The following is a 17592-nucleotide window of genomic DNA, read 5'->3' on the forward strand; positions in this document are numbered from 1 at the left end:
AACATCTTCCCCAAAAGTCTGGGACATGCCCTCCCAGAAAGTTGGCTTAAGTTTAAGGTGCACATGTGGCAGAAGCCCTTGAGCTGGAGCCTTCCACATGTTCAGGAAGACTGAGTTCCTATCCAGCCTCTAACACTGACTAACTGTGTGACCCTGACTGCCTGTGGGGCACCTTTGGAGATGAGCTGAACGGCCAAGCTGGATCATTCCCTGTTCATCAGAATGGACAAAGGGACCAGGCTATTGTTCATGCCCTTCACACCTTTGGCCAGGGGAGGGGACTGCAGTGTACTGGGTAGAACACAGCTACTTGTAATGAGGTGCACTCACACTTGCACTGAGGAGCAGGGACCCTGGGACTTTGTATCTTCAGGAGACTCTCCCAGACTTCCTTGAGAAACTGCACCTGAAATCAGTCTGGGTACAGGCTCTGCACCACGCGAAGGAGGCAACAACAAGCCCCTGATGGGAAGGGAAGGGAATAAGCATTTATTTAGTGCCTACTATATACTGGGCACTATGCTACGTGCTCTACAAATCATTTCATTTCATCCTCACAGCAGCCTTGCCACATTTTACAGATGAGGAAACTGAGGCAAAGATATTAAATGACTTGCCCAGAGTCACATAGCTAGTAAGTGTCTGAAGCCAGATTGGAACTCAGGTCTTCCTAACTTCAATTCCAGAGTTCTATCCATTGCACCGCTGGGAGGAGTAAAAACACTCCTCTAGACTTTGGGCAGGATCCTTTCAAGGTAACAAAAATAAACTGCGGAAGAGGCCTTGGAAGCTCCTTGTTGTAGAGCTGAGGACACTAAGACTTCCCCAGAGAGGAGAGGGGACCTGGGGGAGGTCCCACAGATGTGAACCGTTCAATTCCAGTGAGGACCAACTTGTGACCCTGGGGGAGAGTCTGGGATGAGACCCTTCCCCCAGAAGGAGCAGCCCTCAACCAGTGCAGGGAATCCTGAGGCCACAAACGGATTTGCACAGCATGGTCATGTTCTCAATATCATTTAAATTCAGCTTAGTAAACAGCAGCCCCACAAACACAACCATTGCTGAGTGGTAAGTGTGCTATGTGTGAATCAGGGAAGGACCTTGGGGGAGGGGGGGGTGAAACAACTTAATAAGCGCCTTAACAACTTTGGAATTGAGTTTAAGTGGGAAACCATGGAATCATGAGGACATAATTAAAGAAAAGAGATTTTCATGGCAGGAGGGCGATTTTGGTTCAATCAAAGAAACACTGTTTGATGATATGTGAAGGACCAGGCAGTTTGTCCATTTAGGGGACTCTCTCAACTGGTGGCAATTGAAAACTCTGTAATTTGTGATCTTTGCCAGGGTCGTCCAGCAACTAAGTGTTGGAGGTGACATGTGAATCCACATCTTCCTGAGGCTCTGAGTCTATAACATCACTGTGCCCATCCCTGAAATCCTCCCATGTGCTCATGCACATGAGGTGCATGGTAGACTTTGCAGCATGGCATCCCCTTTCCTGGCTGGGTGAGCAGATGGAAGGGCACTGGACTTTTGACCCCTGGGGCTCCCTCCTAACACTGGACACCTCTGTCTCTCATCTTTCCTCTGTTGCCTCTGACAGGGCCAGAAGACGACAGCCAACATGCCTTTTTACAAGAGTTTCCTTTCAATAAAATGTCAGGAGGGCACCTTTGGGATGTTTGTCAAGCAGCCAATCAACAAGCATTTATGAGGTACCTACTATGTACCAGGCACTGTGTGGGAGGTACAAATACAAGAAATTCAACAGTTCCTCCTCACAAGAATATAATAACATTTGTCAAGAAAAAAAAGCATGTTCATGCCCCCACTGTAGAGGGCCTCCCACTGAACTGGCTTAGGGAGAAACCAGTCACTCACCTTTGGAAGGAAAGAAAGGGAATGGGGAAGGGAAAGGGAAAGGAGGACAGGAGGGAAGGAAAAAGGGAGGAAGGAGGGAGGGAAGGAAGAAAAATCTGCATTGTAGAGTGGATAGAATCTCTTCTAATATGGGTTTAGAGTCAGAAAGGCCTTCTACATTTACTTGGACGGATGGCCACAGACAAGTCATTTTAGGTCATTTAGCCTCAGCTTTCTTATCTGTCAAATGGAGTAATAAAACCTTCTTTGTCTATATTGTAGGGCTGTTTTGAGGCTCAAATGAGATATATACATAAAGTTCTTTGGAAACTCTAAAGCACTGTCTTCCTGTCAGCCATGGGCATGGCCAGAGGAAGATGAGGGGGAGGTGGCTGGCATGCTGGCCATCTCCTCCTTCCCAGCACCCATTCATCAAGCACTCAGACTAGGAGAAGAAAAGCAACGAGTTGAACAGAATGCTAGCTCTGAAATGCTAAATGATCCTACTCTGTTTAAACCCTGGTGTTGCCAGGTTACTCTACTAGAAATGGGGCTTGTGGCATGTGGAATGAGAGGAAATTGAGTTGAATTGGCCATGGGAAGTGGGAAGAAAAGCTCTGAATGACAAAGTCATTGGGAAAAATGGGGCTTGAAGCTCCCTTGTTATCCCAGCCTGCAGGCACCTCCCAGGTACTACAGCTCTACTGTTGAACCTTGGGCATGAGAATGCCCAGTGAGAGGCCAGGAGAATGTAGCCCCATTCTGAGTCTTCCCATCCTTCCCAGTTCAGTCAGAGATGATACTGTTGGGATCTCTTTGTGAGAAATAGCCTCAAAGGCAGGCTTCTCTAGAACCAGGGCCTCTGCTGCTAGACTTAGGTGTATCTCTGGATGACTCTAATGTTCAGAGATCCCTTGGCATTAGTGTTTCAGGACAACAGGAATCTGGGAGCCTGGCCATGTCTTGAGACAGTAGTGGGACAAAGATGAGCTCTGAGTTGTTCCTTGACTCTAAAGTTCTGAGGCTTTGAGATCACTTTTCTGCCAGCGTCTCCCCAATCCCAGTGCTTTGGATGAAGACATTTCCATCGATCGTGGCTATCCAATCCAGGCCAACCAATAATTACTAAGCCAGGTGCTTGGGCAGGAACCAAGTTTCCTCTAACGCCCCCCTTCCTGGCTTCTTCCAAGGCATGTTTGACAGCCCTTTCAGAGGCTACCTCTCCACAAAGCGGAGTGAAAGCCCCATCTCAGCCCTCCATCCCCCTGAGCTCTGCCCTGCTCTGGTTCTGCTACCATCATTGGGCATTTGTGTTTGAGCCTTGTGCCCCTGAGACACTGAGAGCATTAGTGAGGCAGTGACCCTCTCTAACCTCAGCTTTATTTCTTCCCTGAAACCAAACTCAGGGTATCATGTCAAAATTATTCCTGGCACAGCACACAGTCATCCTTAAAAGTGTTCATGGAGTCAATCAGGCAATCAACAAGTCTTTATTTTTTTTTCTTCAAAAAAAATCAATGCATTTTATTTTTGGACAATATGAAGGGTTAGAAACAATTTATTTATATTAAATCAAAAACTCAGATCCTCTTGACTCCAGAGCCGATCCTCTATTCACTGCCCCATTTAGTTTTGAATAATGCCACTTTTTAAATACTTAAATAAAATATATCTTTCTTTTTTAAAAAAAAGTACTCAGTACTCTAAAAAACTTTTTAATATAAACAAACATGGTGAAAGACTGTAGATTAAGATTCTGCTGAAATAAGAGTGCAGTGGATAGAATTCATGCCATTGTTGTAATACTGAAAAGGTTTTACCTCAAGATCTGGTTGTGGCCTGGGTACTAAGGTATAGTCTGAGTTGTCAAAATGGAGACAATCTTTTTTTTTTTTTTGCATGATAATAATACTTTATTACATTCACCTAAGGGGCAGCATAGCACCACGGATAGCAACTTGACTAGAGTAAGGAAGACCTGGTTTCACATCTGACACATATTAAGCTACATGACTCTGGGCAAGTACCACAGGTTCTCACTGACCCAGGCAATTCATTTTTTTTTCCTTTTTCTTTTTTATTTATTTAATTTATTTAATATATTTAGTTTTCAGCATTGATTTTCACAAGAGTTTAAATTACAAATTTTTTCCCCATTTCTACCCTCCCCCCACTCCAAGATGGTGTATATTCTGGTTGCACCCTTCCCCAGTCAGCCCTCCCTTCTGTCACTCCACTCCCCTCCCATCCCCCTTTCCCTTCTTCTCTTGTAGGGCAAGATAAATTTCTATGCCCCATTTCCTGTGTATCTTATTTCCTAGTTGCATGCAAAAACTTTTTTCTTTGTTGTTATTTTTGAACATCTGTTTTTAAAACTTTGAGTTCCAAATTCTCTCCCCTCTTCCCTTCCCACCCACCCTCCGTAAGAAGGCAAGCAATTCAACATAGGCCACATTCGTGTCATTATGTAAAACCCTTCCACTATACTCATGTTGTGAAAGATTAACTATGTTTTGCTCCCTCCTAACCTATCCCCCTTTATTGAATTTTCTCACTTGACCCTGTCCCTTTCTGAAAGTGTTTGTTTTTGATTACCTCCTCCCCCATCTGCCCTCCCTTCTATCATCCCTGCTTTTTTATCTTCTTCCTCCTTCTTTCCTGTGGGGTAAGATGCCCAATTGAGTGTGTATGATATTCCCTCCTCAGGTCAAATCTGATGAGAGCAAGATTTACTCATTCCCCCTTACCTGACTTCTCTTCCCTTCCTAGAGAACTGCTTTTTCTTGCCACTTTCATGTGAGATAATTTACCCCATTCTATCTCTCCCTTTCTCCTTCTCTCAATATATTCCTCTCTTATCCCTTAATTTGATTTTTTTTAGATATCATACCTTCATATTCAATTCACCCTGTGCCCTCTGTGTGTGTATACATACATACACACATGTATATATATACACACCTACATATATACATACATAGACACACACATATGTATATATGTGTATACACACACACATATATATATGCATATTCCTTTCAGCTACTATGATATTGAGGTCTCATAAATCATACAGATCATCTTGCCATGTAGGAATGTAAACAAAACAGTTCAACTTTAGTAAGTCCCTTATGATTTCTCTTTCTTGTTTACCTTTTCATGCTTCTATTGATTCTTCTGTTTGAAAGTCAAATTTTCTATTCAGCTCCGGTCTTTTCACTGAGAAAGCTTGAAAGTCCTCTATTTTATTGAAAATCCATATTTTGCCTTGGAATTTGATACTCAGTTTTGCTGGGTAGGTGATTCTTGGTTTTAATCCTAGCTCCATTGACCTCCGGAATATTGTATTCCAAGCCCTTCGGTCCCTTAATGTGGAAGCTGCCAGATCCTGTGTTATCCTGATTGTTTTTCCACAATACTCAAATTGTTTCTTTCTGGCTGCTTGCAATATTTTCTCCTTGACCTGGGAGCTCTGGAATTTGGCAACAATGTTCCTAGGAGATTTCTTTTGGGGATCTATTTGAGGATGTGATCTGTGGATTCTTTCAATTTCTATTTTACCCTCTAGCTCTAGAATATCAGGGCAGTTCTCCTTGATACTTTCTTGAAAGATGATATCTAGGCTCTTTTTTTGATCATGGCTTTCAGGTAGTCCAATAATTTTTAAATTATCTCTCCTGGATCTATTTTCCAGGTCAGTGGTTTTTCTAATGAGATATTTGACATTGTCTTCCATTTTTTCATTCCTTTGGTTCTGTTTTATAATATCTTGATTTCTCACAAAGTCACTAGCTTCCACTTGCTCCAATCTAATTTTTAAGGTAGTATTTTCTTCAGTGGTCTTTTGGACCTCCTTTTCCATTTGGGTAATTCTGCTTTTCAAGGCATTCTTCTCCTTGGCTTTTTGGAGCTCTTTTGCCATTTGAGTTAGTCTATTTTTTAAGGTGTTGTTTTCTTCAGTATTTAGTATTTCTTTAGTATAAAGGTCTCCTTTAGCAAGTCATTGACTTGTTTTTCATGGTTTTCTCGCATCCTTCTCATTTCTCTTCCCAATTTTTCCTCTACTTCTCTAACTTGCTTTTCCAACTCCTTTTTGAGCTCTTCCATGGCCTGAGACCAGTTCGTGTTTTTCTTGGAGGCTTTTGGTGTAGGCTCTTGCACTTTGTTGACTTCTTCTGGCTGTATGTTTTGGTCTTCTTTGTCACCAAAGAAAAATTCCAAAGTCTGAGGCTGAATCTGGGTGCATTTTCACTGCCTGGCCATATTCCTAGCCAACTTACTTGACCCTTGAGTTCTTCTTCGGGGTATGACAGCTTGTAGAGTAAGGAGTACTATGTTCCAAGCCTGCCAGGGCTTGTTTTCAGAGCTATTACAGCCAGCTCTGCCACACTAGCACTCCTCCTTCCCCAAGAACCCCCAACCTGGACCTGATGCAAATCTTAAGCAGGCTCTGCACTCCTGCTCTGATCTGCCACTTAATTCCTCCCACCAGGTGGGCCTGGGGCTGGAAGTAACTGCAGCTGTAGTTCTGTAGCTGCACCTGCCCTGCTGCCTCTGGGGCAGTGGCGGAACCAAGAACTCTGTCCCCTGAAGCTTTTCCCACTAACCTTCTGTGTTGTCTTTGGTGTTTGTGGGTTGAGAAGTCTGGTAACTGCCACAGCTCACTGATTCAGGGCACTAGGGCCTGTTCCAACCTGCTGCTGGTCTGGTTGGTCCTGCCGCTGCCCACGCTGAGCTCCACTCTCCTCTGCTCTGGGCACAATAGACCTTATCCAGCGACTATCCCGGCTGTCCTGGGCTAGATCCCTGTTTCCCTCTGCTATTTTGTGGGTTCTGCAGTTCTAGAAGTTTTTCAGAGCCATTTTTTATAGTTTTTTGGAGGGACTTGTGGGGAGCTCATGCAAGTCCCTGCTTTTCTGCCGCCATCTTGGCTCCGCCCCCTCAACAAGTCTTTATTAAGTTGCTGGGTGACAGCAAGATGGTGCAGGAGCAGGGTATAGAATGTTGGACTCAGGAAGACCTGAGTTCAAATGCTGCCTCAGACACTTTGTAGCAGTATGACCCTGGCAGGCTTCAGGCAGATGGCAGTGCTTAGGAGGAAAGAGACAGAGAGTATGCTAAGAAGCAGAGGGAAAAGGGGAGAGCATTCCAGGCCTCAGGGAGGAGAGACAGAGCAGGGAGAATGCTGGGGTGGCTGGATCACAGGGGATGAGAAAGAGAGCTTGGGTAGAATTTTCCAAGCTAAACACGAGGGTTTGTCTTTTATCTTAGAGGACACTAATGTTGCTAGAGCGGGGGAGTCATATGGTCAGAGCTGCACTTGAGGAAAATTATTTTCCCATCAGTGTCAGGGAGAGGCCCGAAGATCCATTAGGCGGCTGTGGCAATCACCAAGGTGAGAGGTGCCTTGTGCTTGAATGAGAGTAGGAGCCGAGTGAGTCAAGGGAAGGTTTTGGGAGCTGCTTAGGAGAGCTGCTGAGGCAAACAGCAACATCTGGGCAGTAGCTGAAAAAATACTAAGCTATATAACCAAAGAGCTTGGAAGGATGGTGGTGCCTTTGACAGAAATGGGAAGGATCGAAGAGGAGAAGGTTTAGGGGGAAAGATTATGAGTTCAGTTTTAGACATGTTGAATTTCTGATGTCTTTGGGATGTCTCATTTGAAATGTCCAATATGTGATCTGGGATAAGGAACTGAAGCTCAGGAGAGAGCCCAGGACTGGATATATGATCTGGGGGAGTCATCTGAACAGGGAGGGGATTTCAACCCATGAAAACTAAGGGGGCTATCAAGAGGGAAAAGAAAAAAAAAGAAAAGAGTCTAAGGCAGAACCTTTGGGAAAACTGACAGTAAAAGGGTGAGATGTGGACGATGAACCAACAAAGGAGATTGAGGAGAAGCCAGAGAGAGCAAAGACAAACCAGCAGAAAACCCAGAGTAGGAGACTATGCAGGAGAAGGGAGCAATCTTTCCACCCGGAACAACTGGGCTCCTTGCTTTTCCTCACATAAAACCTAGCATCTCCTGACTCCAGACATTTGCACAGACGGGAATGTTCTCCTTGCTCATCTCTCCTTTGCTGGCTTCCCTGGCTTCTGCCTCTCCTGATCCCTCTTGATTTTGGTCCCTTCCCTCTCTTGGTTATTTTGGATTTATCCTGTATCTGTCTTATTTATACACAGTTGTCCCACCTCCAACCCAATTAGAATGGGAACTCTTTGAGAGCAGGGATTATCCTTTGCCTTTCTTTGTATCCCCAGTGTTTAGCACAGTGCCTGGCACATAATAGGCTCTTAATAAATGTTTATTGACTGACTAGTCAGCAATGTCAAATGAAGTAGAGAGTTGAGAAGAAATAAGACTGAAAAAAGTACTGCCAAATATTTGGGACAGGGAGGGCAGTCTTCCTAAGCTCTGAGTAAAGGCTGCAGACTGACCTGCTCTCCTGGAACTGGAGAGGTGTCTGGGCTTCCTTTACTGGGACTACTGTGGTCTGATCCCAGGGAATGGAGCCAGAGTGGGAAGAGGACAGGTGGCATCCATTTACAGCATCCTCACCTGGCCACGAGGGGGAGACAAAGTGCTATGATTGAGAAGTTAGCCCAAACCTTTTTTTTTTTTTAAATACTTGGTAATTGACATCCAGGGCTGGAGCCCTGAGACCTCTGATCTCAGCCCCCGTTTTGTTCTCTTGCAGCTGAAACCAAGATTTGCTTCAAATACTACCATGGAGTGAGTGGGGCTCTGCGAGCGACCACCCCCAGCGTAACAGTCAAGAATTCGGCAGCTCCTGTAAGTCTCCCCTGGCCTCCCCTTCTCTCCTTCAAGCCACCTCAAGTCAGCTCCCTTCTTTTTCCCTTTTATGACTCTCGCGTTTCTTTCAAATCTGAATGGTCCCAAGCATGGGAGAGCAGGGAGAAAAACCAGCCTGTAGATGGAAACTTAAATGCAAGCCTCTTGTTCTTTAAAAATTAATAATAACAGTAGTGGCATTTCAGTGGCTTTCCCAGCTGGGAAATGCCTCTGCTATGGAGGGAGCGATGAATATCAGCAACATTAAGAAATAGAGTGTAGTCCTACAAGACATACTCTTCTTTCAAATTGTCCTAAAGTCTTAAAGGCCCTTTTGTATGCAGGTATCCAGGCTGTCTATCCTTTGGAGAGGCAACTCCCCCAAGACTGTGTCCTCCCATTGAACAGGGTGGTTCCCAGAACCCCACCATCAGAAATAATTTCACTTTCACCAGATTCACCACTCTCTGCATAGCTGGGCCTCCCTTTTCCTAGTGGTGATGTCTCATCTCATTGATAAGCAGTCTTGTCTCCAAAGGGTGAACTAGATCTGGTTAAAATTATAGTGAATGAGATCATGGATGTCACAAGGTCACCAGATTTGAGAGCTGGAAGAAGCTCAGCTCAGTGGCCTCCCCTCTGACCTATATACAAAAGGAATCCTCACTCTGATATGTCCAGGGAGCAATCACCCAGGTTGGGTGTGAAGGGCTTTGTAAACTATCAAAGCTTATGTCAATGCCAGCTTGGCATAGGGTACCTTAGAGACAGCAGACCATGGTGGGCAGGGTGCTAGACTTTGAGTCAGAGAGCCCGAACCCTGCCTCTAACACCTCCTAGCTGCCTGGCCATGGACAAGCCATTGACTTCTGCCCCTCAGCTGCTGCCTCACCTGCACTGGAGGTCATGGTGTCCACAACACCTCCCTCAAAGGGCTCTGAAATGAGACAAAGAGATTTTACAAAGGTCAGAGAGATTGTTTGGTCCAGAGGAAAGAACACAAGACTTGGAGTCAGTGAACCTTCCTTCACTCAAGCCACCCTTCCTCTATTATTTATTATTTGTGTGACCTTGAACAAGTCACTTCTTGTACTCTCAAAGTGCTGTAAAAAGAGAGTCAGTCAGACCAGATCTTCTCTAAAGGCCCTCCCAAAGTCTAAGTCTCTGATTCTATTGTACAAAGAAGAATGGAGTGAATGAGTGAGCATCCACTATTCCATTTTACTGTAATCCTATGGGGATAGCAACTGAACCTGGGTAATGCCACTGGTATAGGGAACTCCCATGTGAGGAAATCCCTTCTGCAAATGCAGGTTGGCACTTTCTCTGTAATTTAGTCTTAGAGGACTATCAAGATCACTGAAAGGTTAAGTGATTCACATACCTAGTATTTGTCAACCAATAAACATGTATTAAACACCTACTACATGCTGAGTTGTTATGCCAAGTGCTGTCAGAGACAGGACTTGAACCCAGGTCTTTTGGGCTTCGGTGCCAGCTCTTCATCTTCTATGGCAAGCTGCTCTGTTGTGATAGAAGTTATTATTATCATTCTATTATATTTCACAATCTATCATGCCTATGTTGCACACAACTGCATCTGCAAAAGAATCCCAATAATGAAAATGAACAAGAATAAAACCGTCAGTCCAGCCAGCCTTCCATCTGGAGCCAGTATTCAGAAGACACCCCAGGGTCTCTTGTGAAGAGAAAAGGGAACAAACATTTGTTAAGTACCTACTATGTGCCTGTCACTGCTAAGCACTTTACAGATATCTCATTCTCTGCAATTCCAATGAAATCTGAATCAGATGTGCCCAGCAGATCCATTCATGATGCCCAAGAACATGCCCTTGGGGGCTCACACACTCAAGACAATGGAAAAGTCCACGAAGCATTTGTAACATTGGAAGATGAGATCTTCAAGCAGGAAATAGCCTCCAAATCTCAGAACTGCAGAATCTCACAGTTGGGAGGGACATCGGAGGTATCTGGTCCAATGAGACCCAAACTGGCAAATGGCCATCCAGCTTCTGCCTGGAGGCATCTGGGGCAGGAAACTCACCACCTCCCAAAAGGGGGCAGTCCACATTGGAACAATTTTCCTTATAGCAAGCCTAAGGCTGTGCCTCTGTTACTGTTGCATCTGGTTCTGTCTTTGGGGCTGAGTAGACCAAGTCTAAGCATTCTGCTGGACAGCACCACATCAAAACCACTCTTCTCCCTTTATGGGTCCAGACAGACCCAGTGACTTGGGCCATGTGACACAAAACCCAGCCACAGAGTCTATTGTGTGGACACACTGGGGTGAAGATGAGTCTATAGAAAAGAGGAAACCCCCAAACTCTGAAAGGTTGGCACTTGTAGGCCCCCTAATAGTGTGGTATGAATTGTCAGTTAAATATTGATGCACCAGGATGCTTTCATCAAAAAAATTGGGACTGGCCTCTTGGACAAGGAAAATGTCCATGTTGTTTGCTGGCTCTGCTCTTTGTCATTCCTCTGGTCAAAGTGATGGGTCCTGATTCCTTTCTAAGCTAATTCATTGTCTTTTCCCAATCCCTTTGGCATTATGTTGCTAGAATGTGTGCTGTTCGGGGCTTGAAATATTTGGGGGTTATTTCTGGAAGTATGGCAGGAATCTCCTGAGTGATTCATCCTGTCTTTCTGATTAGAGAATCCCCAGTGAAGCATTTGATGTCAGTTCTGATGGCTTCCATTTCTCTTTTTAAATCATGATGCCCAGGGGTTATGTGCCTGCAAGCTCTTCCCTGTGCAGTCCAAGACTTCCAGCCAATCCCTCCACAGAAACAGCTACCAGGGCAGCTGTTCTGCACACTCCTCCCCCATCGCCAGCTCCATGCTCCTCTCATCTCCAAACCCAGCTACTGGAATTGCTGCTGCTGAGTTCCCATCCTTATGGATGAGCTGCAGCTTGAGGCACAGAACACCTTAGGGCAGCCTTGGGAATGCAGGTATTAGGGAGGGGTGGAATAAACATGAATGTGAGGCTTTGGACTTCTGTCTCCTGATGTGGTTTAGGAATAATTTAGGTCACTGATGAGAAGGTGCTTGGGAAGCTAACAGCCATACGAGGCAAGCTAGCACCTACTGTAAGGCAGGGTCCAGGTAGCCAGTCACTAGGTAAACCTGCCGTTGGCTGCCAGTGTTCTGGAGGGTCCTTCTGATCCTTTAGGAGCTTGTGATTTCAGCACTGTGGGTCAGACTGCCCCACTTCCTTCACCCTGTTCATCCCCCCCGGCAGCCAGCCTAATGAAGCGTCTCCCTAAACTTAGCCATCCTGATTCTCAGAGACAGACAGGCAATCCAACACTTGGCCAATATAGAATCGGTTAATTGGCAGGCATTTATTAAGTACCTACTCTGTGTCAGGCATTGTGCTAAACTCTGGGGGTACAAAGGAAAAGAAGAAAAAGAAAAACAGTGCCTGTCCTCAAGAAACTTCCATTCTAAAGGTGGAAAGATGTACATAATCAGTAAACAAACAATATATAGAATCGATAAAAGGTAACAGCAGAGGTGAGGTTGCTAGCAGCTGGAGGCATCACCTTATAGAAGGTGGAGTCCTAGAGGAAATAAAGGATTCTTTTGTTTTCAAGTTAATTGATGAAATATTGAATACACACCTACTAAATGCATGGCACTTTCCTAAGCACTAAGGACATTTTTATATTCACAAAAATGAACAATAGTCCCAGCTTTAATAGAACTTCCATTTCTACTTAAAGACTTTGTATTCTACACAGAAAAGATAGTAATTTGCAAACACATATACATACACATGTGAGCATGTGAACACACACACACATACACATAATAAGTCTTAAGTTGTAGGAAATTCCTCCTTAATCCCAGTTATCAGACTGCTCTGGGCTGTGTTAGTTGGGATCCTCTACGATTTCTATTTTTTTCCTTTAATTTAATTTATTTAATATATTTAGTTTTCAGCATTGATTTTCAGAAGAGTTTGAATTACAAATTTTCTCCCCATTTCTACCCTCCCCCACCCACTCCAAGATGGCGTATAATCTGGTTGCCCCATTCCCCAGGCAGCCCTCCCTTCTGTCACCCCACTCTCCTCCCATGCCCTTTTCCCTTCCTTTTTTGTAGGGCAAGATAAATTTCTATGCCCCATTGCCTGTGTATCTTATTTTCTAGTTGCATGCAAAAACTTTTTTTGGTTGTTTTTGAACTTTGAGTTCCAAATTCTCTCCCCTCTTCCCTTTCCACCCACCCTCCGTAAGAAGGCAAGCAATTCAACATAGGCCACATGCATATCATTATGTAAAACCCTTCCACAATACTCATGTTATGAAAGACTAGCTATGTTTTGCTCCTTCCTAACCTATCCCCCTTTATTGAATTTTCTCCCTTGACCCTGTCCCTTTTCAAAAGTGTTTGTTTTTGATTACCTCCTCCCCCATCTGCCCTCCCTTCTATCATCCCTGCTTTTTTATCTTCTTCCTCCTTCTTTCCTGTGGGGTAAGATGCCCAATTGAGTGTGTATGGTATTCCCTCCTCAGGTCAAATCTGATGAGAGCAAGATTCATTCATTCCCCTTCACCTGCCTTCTCTTCCCTTCCTACAGAACTGTTTTTTCTTGCCACTTTTATGCAAGATAATTTACCCCATTCTATCTCTCCCTTTCTCCCTCACTCAATATATTCTTCTCTCATCCCTTAATTTGATTTTATTTCTTTTAGATATCATCCTTCATATTCAACTCACCCTGTGCCCTCCCCCGCCTCCCCCCCTCTCTCTCTCTCTCTCTCTATATATATATATATATATATATATATATACATACATATACATACATACACACACATATATATACATACACACACACTGCACATACACACACGCGCACACACACACACACACACACACACACACACACACATATATGCATATTCCCTTCAGCTACTCTAATACTGAGGTCTCATGAATCATACACATCATCTTTCCATGTAGGAATGTAAACAAAACAGTTCAACTTTAGTAAGTCCCTTGCGATTTCTTTTTCTTGATTACCTTTTCATGCTTCTATTGATTCCTCTGTTTGAAAGTCAAATTTTCTATTCAGCTCTAGTCTTTTCACTGAGAAAGCTTGAAAGTCCTCTATTTTATTGAAAGTCCATATTTTGCCTTGGAACATGATACTCAGTTTTGCTGGGTAGGTGATTCTTGGTTTTAATGCTAGCTCCACTGACCTCCAGAATATCATATTCTAAGCCCTTCGATCTCTTAATGTAGAAGCTGCTAGATCTTGGGTTATTCTGATTGTGTTTCCACAATACTCAAATTGTTTCTTTCTGGCTGCTTGCAATATTTTCTCCTTGACCTGGGAGCTCTGGAATTTGTCAACAATGTTCCTAGGAGATTTCTTTTGGGGATCTATTTGAGGATGTGATCTGTGGATTCTTTCAATTTCTATTTTACCCTCTAGCTCTAGAATATCAGGGCAGTTCTCCTTGATACTTTCTTGAAAGATGATATCTAGGCTCTTTTTTTGATCATGGCTTTCAGGTAGTCCAATAATTTTTAAATTATCTCTCCTGGGTCTATTTTCCAGGTCAGTGGTTTTTCTAATGAGATATTTGACATTGTCTTCCATTTTTTCATTCCTTTGGTTCTGTTTTATAATATCTTGATTTCTCACAAAGTCACTAGCTTCCACTTGCTCCAATCTAATTTTTAAGGTAGTATTTTCTTCAGTGGTCTTTTGGACCTCCTTTTCCATTTGGGTAATTCTGCTTTTCAAGGCATTCTTCTCCTTGGCTTTTTGGAGCTCTTTTGCCATTTGAGTTAGTCTATTTTTTAAGGTGTTGTTTTCTTCAGTATTTTTTTAGGTCTCCTTTAGCAAGTCATTGACTTGTTTTTCATGGTTTTCTCGCATCCTTCTCATTTCTCTTCCCAATTTTTCCTCTACCTCTCTAACTTGCTTTTCCAACTCCTTTTTGAGCTCTTCCATGGCCTGAGACCAGTTCATGTTTTTCTTGGAGGCTTTTGGTGTAGGCTCTTGCACTTTGTTGACTTCTTCTGGCTGTATGTTTTGGTCTTCTTTGTCACCAAAGAAAGATTCCAAAGTCTGAGGCTGAATCTGGGTGCATTTTCACTGCCTGGCCATGTTCCCAGCCATCTTACTTGAACCTTGAGTTTTTCATCGGGGTATGACAGCTTGTAGAGGAAGGAGTACTATCTTCCAAGCTTGAGGGGATGCACTGTTGTTTTCAGAGCTATTACAGCCAGCTCTGCCCCACCAGCACTCCTCCTTCCCCAAGAACCCCCAACCCGGACTGGACTCAGATCTTCAGCAGGCTCTGCACTCCTGCTCTGATCCACCACTTAATTCCTCCCACCAGGTGGGCCTGGGGCCAGAAGCAACTGCAGCTGTAGTTCTGTAGCTGCCCCACCTCTGCTGCCCCCGGGGGCAGTGGCTGATCCATGAACTCCTTCTTTCACTCTGTCCCCAGCAGCTTTTCCCACTAACCTTCTCTGTTGTCTTTGGTGTTTGTGGGTTGAGAAGTCTGGTAACTGCCACAGCTCACTGATTCAGGGCGCTAGGGCCTGCTCCACCCGGCTCCAGGTCTGGTTGGTCCTAGCGCCGCCCGCGCTGGGCTCTGCTCCACTCCGCTCCACTCCCAGCTCCGTGCACAAAAGACCTCACTCAGCAACCATCCAGGCTGTCCTGGGCTGGAGCCCTGCTTTGCTCTGCTGTTTCGTGGGTTCTGCAGTTCTTCTCTGTTGTTTTTGGTGTTTGTGGGTTGAGAAGTCTGGCAACTGCCACAGATCACTGATTCAGGGTGCTAGGGCCCGCTCTGCCCGGCTCCTGGTCTGGTTGGTGCAGGCGGCCAATGCTGGGCTCTGCTCTGCTCCCAGCTCCATGCACGAAAGACCTCACCCAGCAACAATCCAGGATGTCCTGGGCTGGAGCCCTGCTTCCCTCTGCTATTTTGTGGGTTCTGCAGTTCTAGAATTGGTTCAGAGCCATTTTTTACAGGTTTTTGGAGGGACTTGGAGGGGAGCTCACACTAGTCCCTGCTTTCCAGCCACCATCTTGGCTCCACCCCCCAAAATCAAGGATTCTAAAAGGAGGTTGTGAGAAAAGAGAGCATTCCAGTTGTGAGAGGACAGCCAGGGTGAAGACTCAGAGGTGGGAGATGGCATGGTCTGGCTAGGATACAGCGTGGGGAGAAGGGTGTAGAGGAAGAAGCCTGGAAGGGCCTGGGCTGAGAAGGGCTCTTCATGCTAAATGCAAAGCTGCTGTTGGGTCCTAGCATCAGAGCCTGCCTGTGCTTGCTCTCCACTGGTAGCATGGTCTTTGAGGGGTCCAGACCACAGCCTCCCCATTACAGGCATCAGAGGAGGAGAAGGATGGTGCAGGCCTGGAGAATGCAGAGCTCTTTCACAGGCACCTGGTCCCCTCTTCTGCTCCCTATCAGAATCTGGTCTGGTACCCTTCCCACCTGCTACTGGCTAAGGGATTGATAACCAATGAAAGCCTTATCCCTTGTGGGAGCCAGTGGACAACAATCAGAGGAAACAACAAAGAAATGAGGCTCTCCCTGTGAGGTGGCACAATGTGGGCAGCTGCCTACTTTGCCTAATCTAGAGGCTGCCCTGAGCACTGACTGTCATACCAATGAAAAGATGGAGATCTTTGTGTAGTGGCCACATGTGTCCAGGCCACTTTGTAAAAATTACTGTGAAATTCAAGTTAATTCTGTGATTTCGTAGGGGTTATTGAAGATAACCTGGTGTGCCCCCAAATTAAGCTGGCCCAGAGGAAACTGAGTTAGGGATTGTACACCAATCATCTTTCAAAAGACATAGTAGGAACTTAATGACACTATCTTGCATTGAATATAGCACATCTTGAGAAGTGTTTAGGGAGATTGGAGGTTTGGATAAGAAACACACACAGCTTCCTTCCTTCCTTCCTCCCTTCCTCCCTTCCTCCCTTCCTCCCTCCCTTCCTCCCTCCCTCCCTTCCTCTCTCCCTCCTTTCCTTCCTCCCTTCCTTCCTTCCTTCTTTTGCAATCAGGGTTAAGTGATTTGCCCACAGTTAGATGGTTTGTAAGTGTCTGAGGCTGAATTTGAACTCAGGTCCTCTTGACTCCAGGGCCAATGCTCTATCCACTGCACCACTAGCTGTCCCCATGCTCTGCTTTCAAGGAGTCCAGCAGAGAAACAGGAAGAAAGTCAAAAGAGACACAGCATCTGGGGCAGCTAGGTGGTGCAGTGGATAGAGCACTGGCTCTGGACTTAAGAGGACCTGAGCTCAAATCTAATCTCAGACATTTGATACTTACTTGCTGTGTGATCCTGGGCAAGTCACTTAACCCTGATTGCTGAGAGAGAGAGAGAGACAGAGAAAGAGAGAGACAGAGACAGAGAGAGAGAGAGACAGAGACAGAGAGACAGCACATTCCATAACAACTTCCCAGGAGAGCTACCAAGAAAAGTACTTGTTGAGGTCCCAAGGGCAAGATTGTTACTGATTCACTGTCTTCCCTCTCACAAAGCAGGCAGCATTCAAAGTAGGGTAGAAAGAAGAAGAAATTCAATGGGTTATGCTAGAGAGAGAGAGGGAGGTCTTTCCAGGGCTGGGGTAAGCAAAGGCGTGGAGGTGGGAGAGCCACAGAGCATGGTCAGGGGCAAAGAGTACAGCTGGATAGAAGTACAGAGCCCGCGTATATGTACTGAGAGGCAAGGCTCAAAAGAGAAGATGGTGCCCTGTTTTCATGGATTTTGAATGCCAGTCAGAGGAGTTTGAAGTTCATTCAGGGGGCAATAGGGAGCCATTGAACACCTTGAAGAAGGGAATGACCTCACCAAATAATGACATTAGCTGAGAAACAGTGAAATGAACACTTTTGGTCTATGAAGTGCTTTCTATATATGGAACCGTT

General features: G+C 45.0%; 1 protein-coding gene across 1 annotated transcript in view; it reads left to right on the forward strand.

Annotated features, from left to right (window-relative positions):
* Window positions 1–17592, forward strand: part of HECW1 (HECT, C2 and WW domain containing E3 ubiquitin protein ligase 1) — a 163876-nt gene that overhangs the window by 33554 nt on the left and 112730 nt on the right. The window contains exon 3 of the mRNA XM_036739447.1: window positions 8562–8656. Coding sequence (XP_036595342.1) covers window positions 8562–8656 — 95 coding nt within the window. The remainder of the gene's footprint in view (window positions 1–8561; window positions 8657–17592) is intronic.

The sequence above is a fragment of the Trichosurus vulpecula genome, chromosome 9, assembly GCF_011100635.1.
Source record: "Trichosurus vulpecula isolate mTriVul1 chromosome 9, mTriVul1.pri, whole genome shotgun sequence".
Taxonomy (NCBI): domain Eukaryota; kingdom Metazoa; phylum Chordata; class Mammalia; order Diprotodontia; family Phalangeridae; genus Trichosurus; species Trichosurus vulpecula.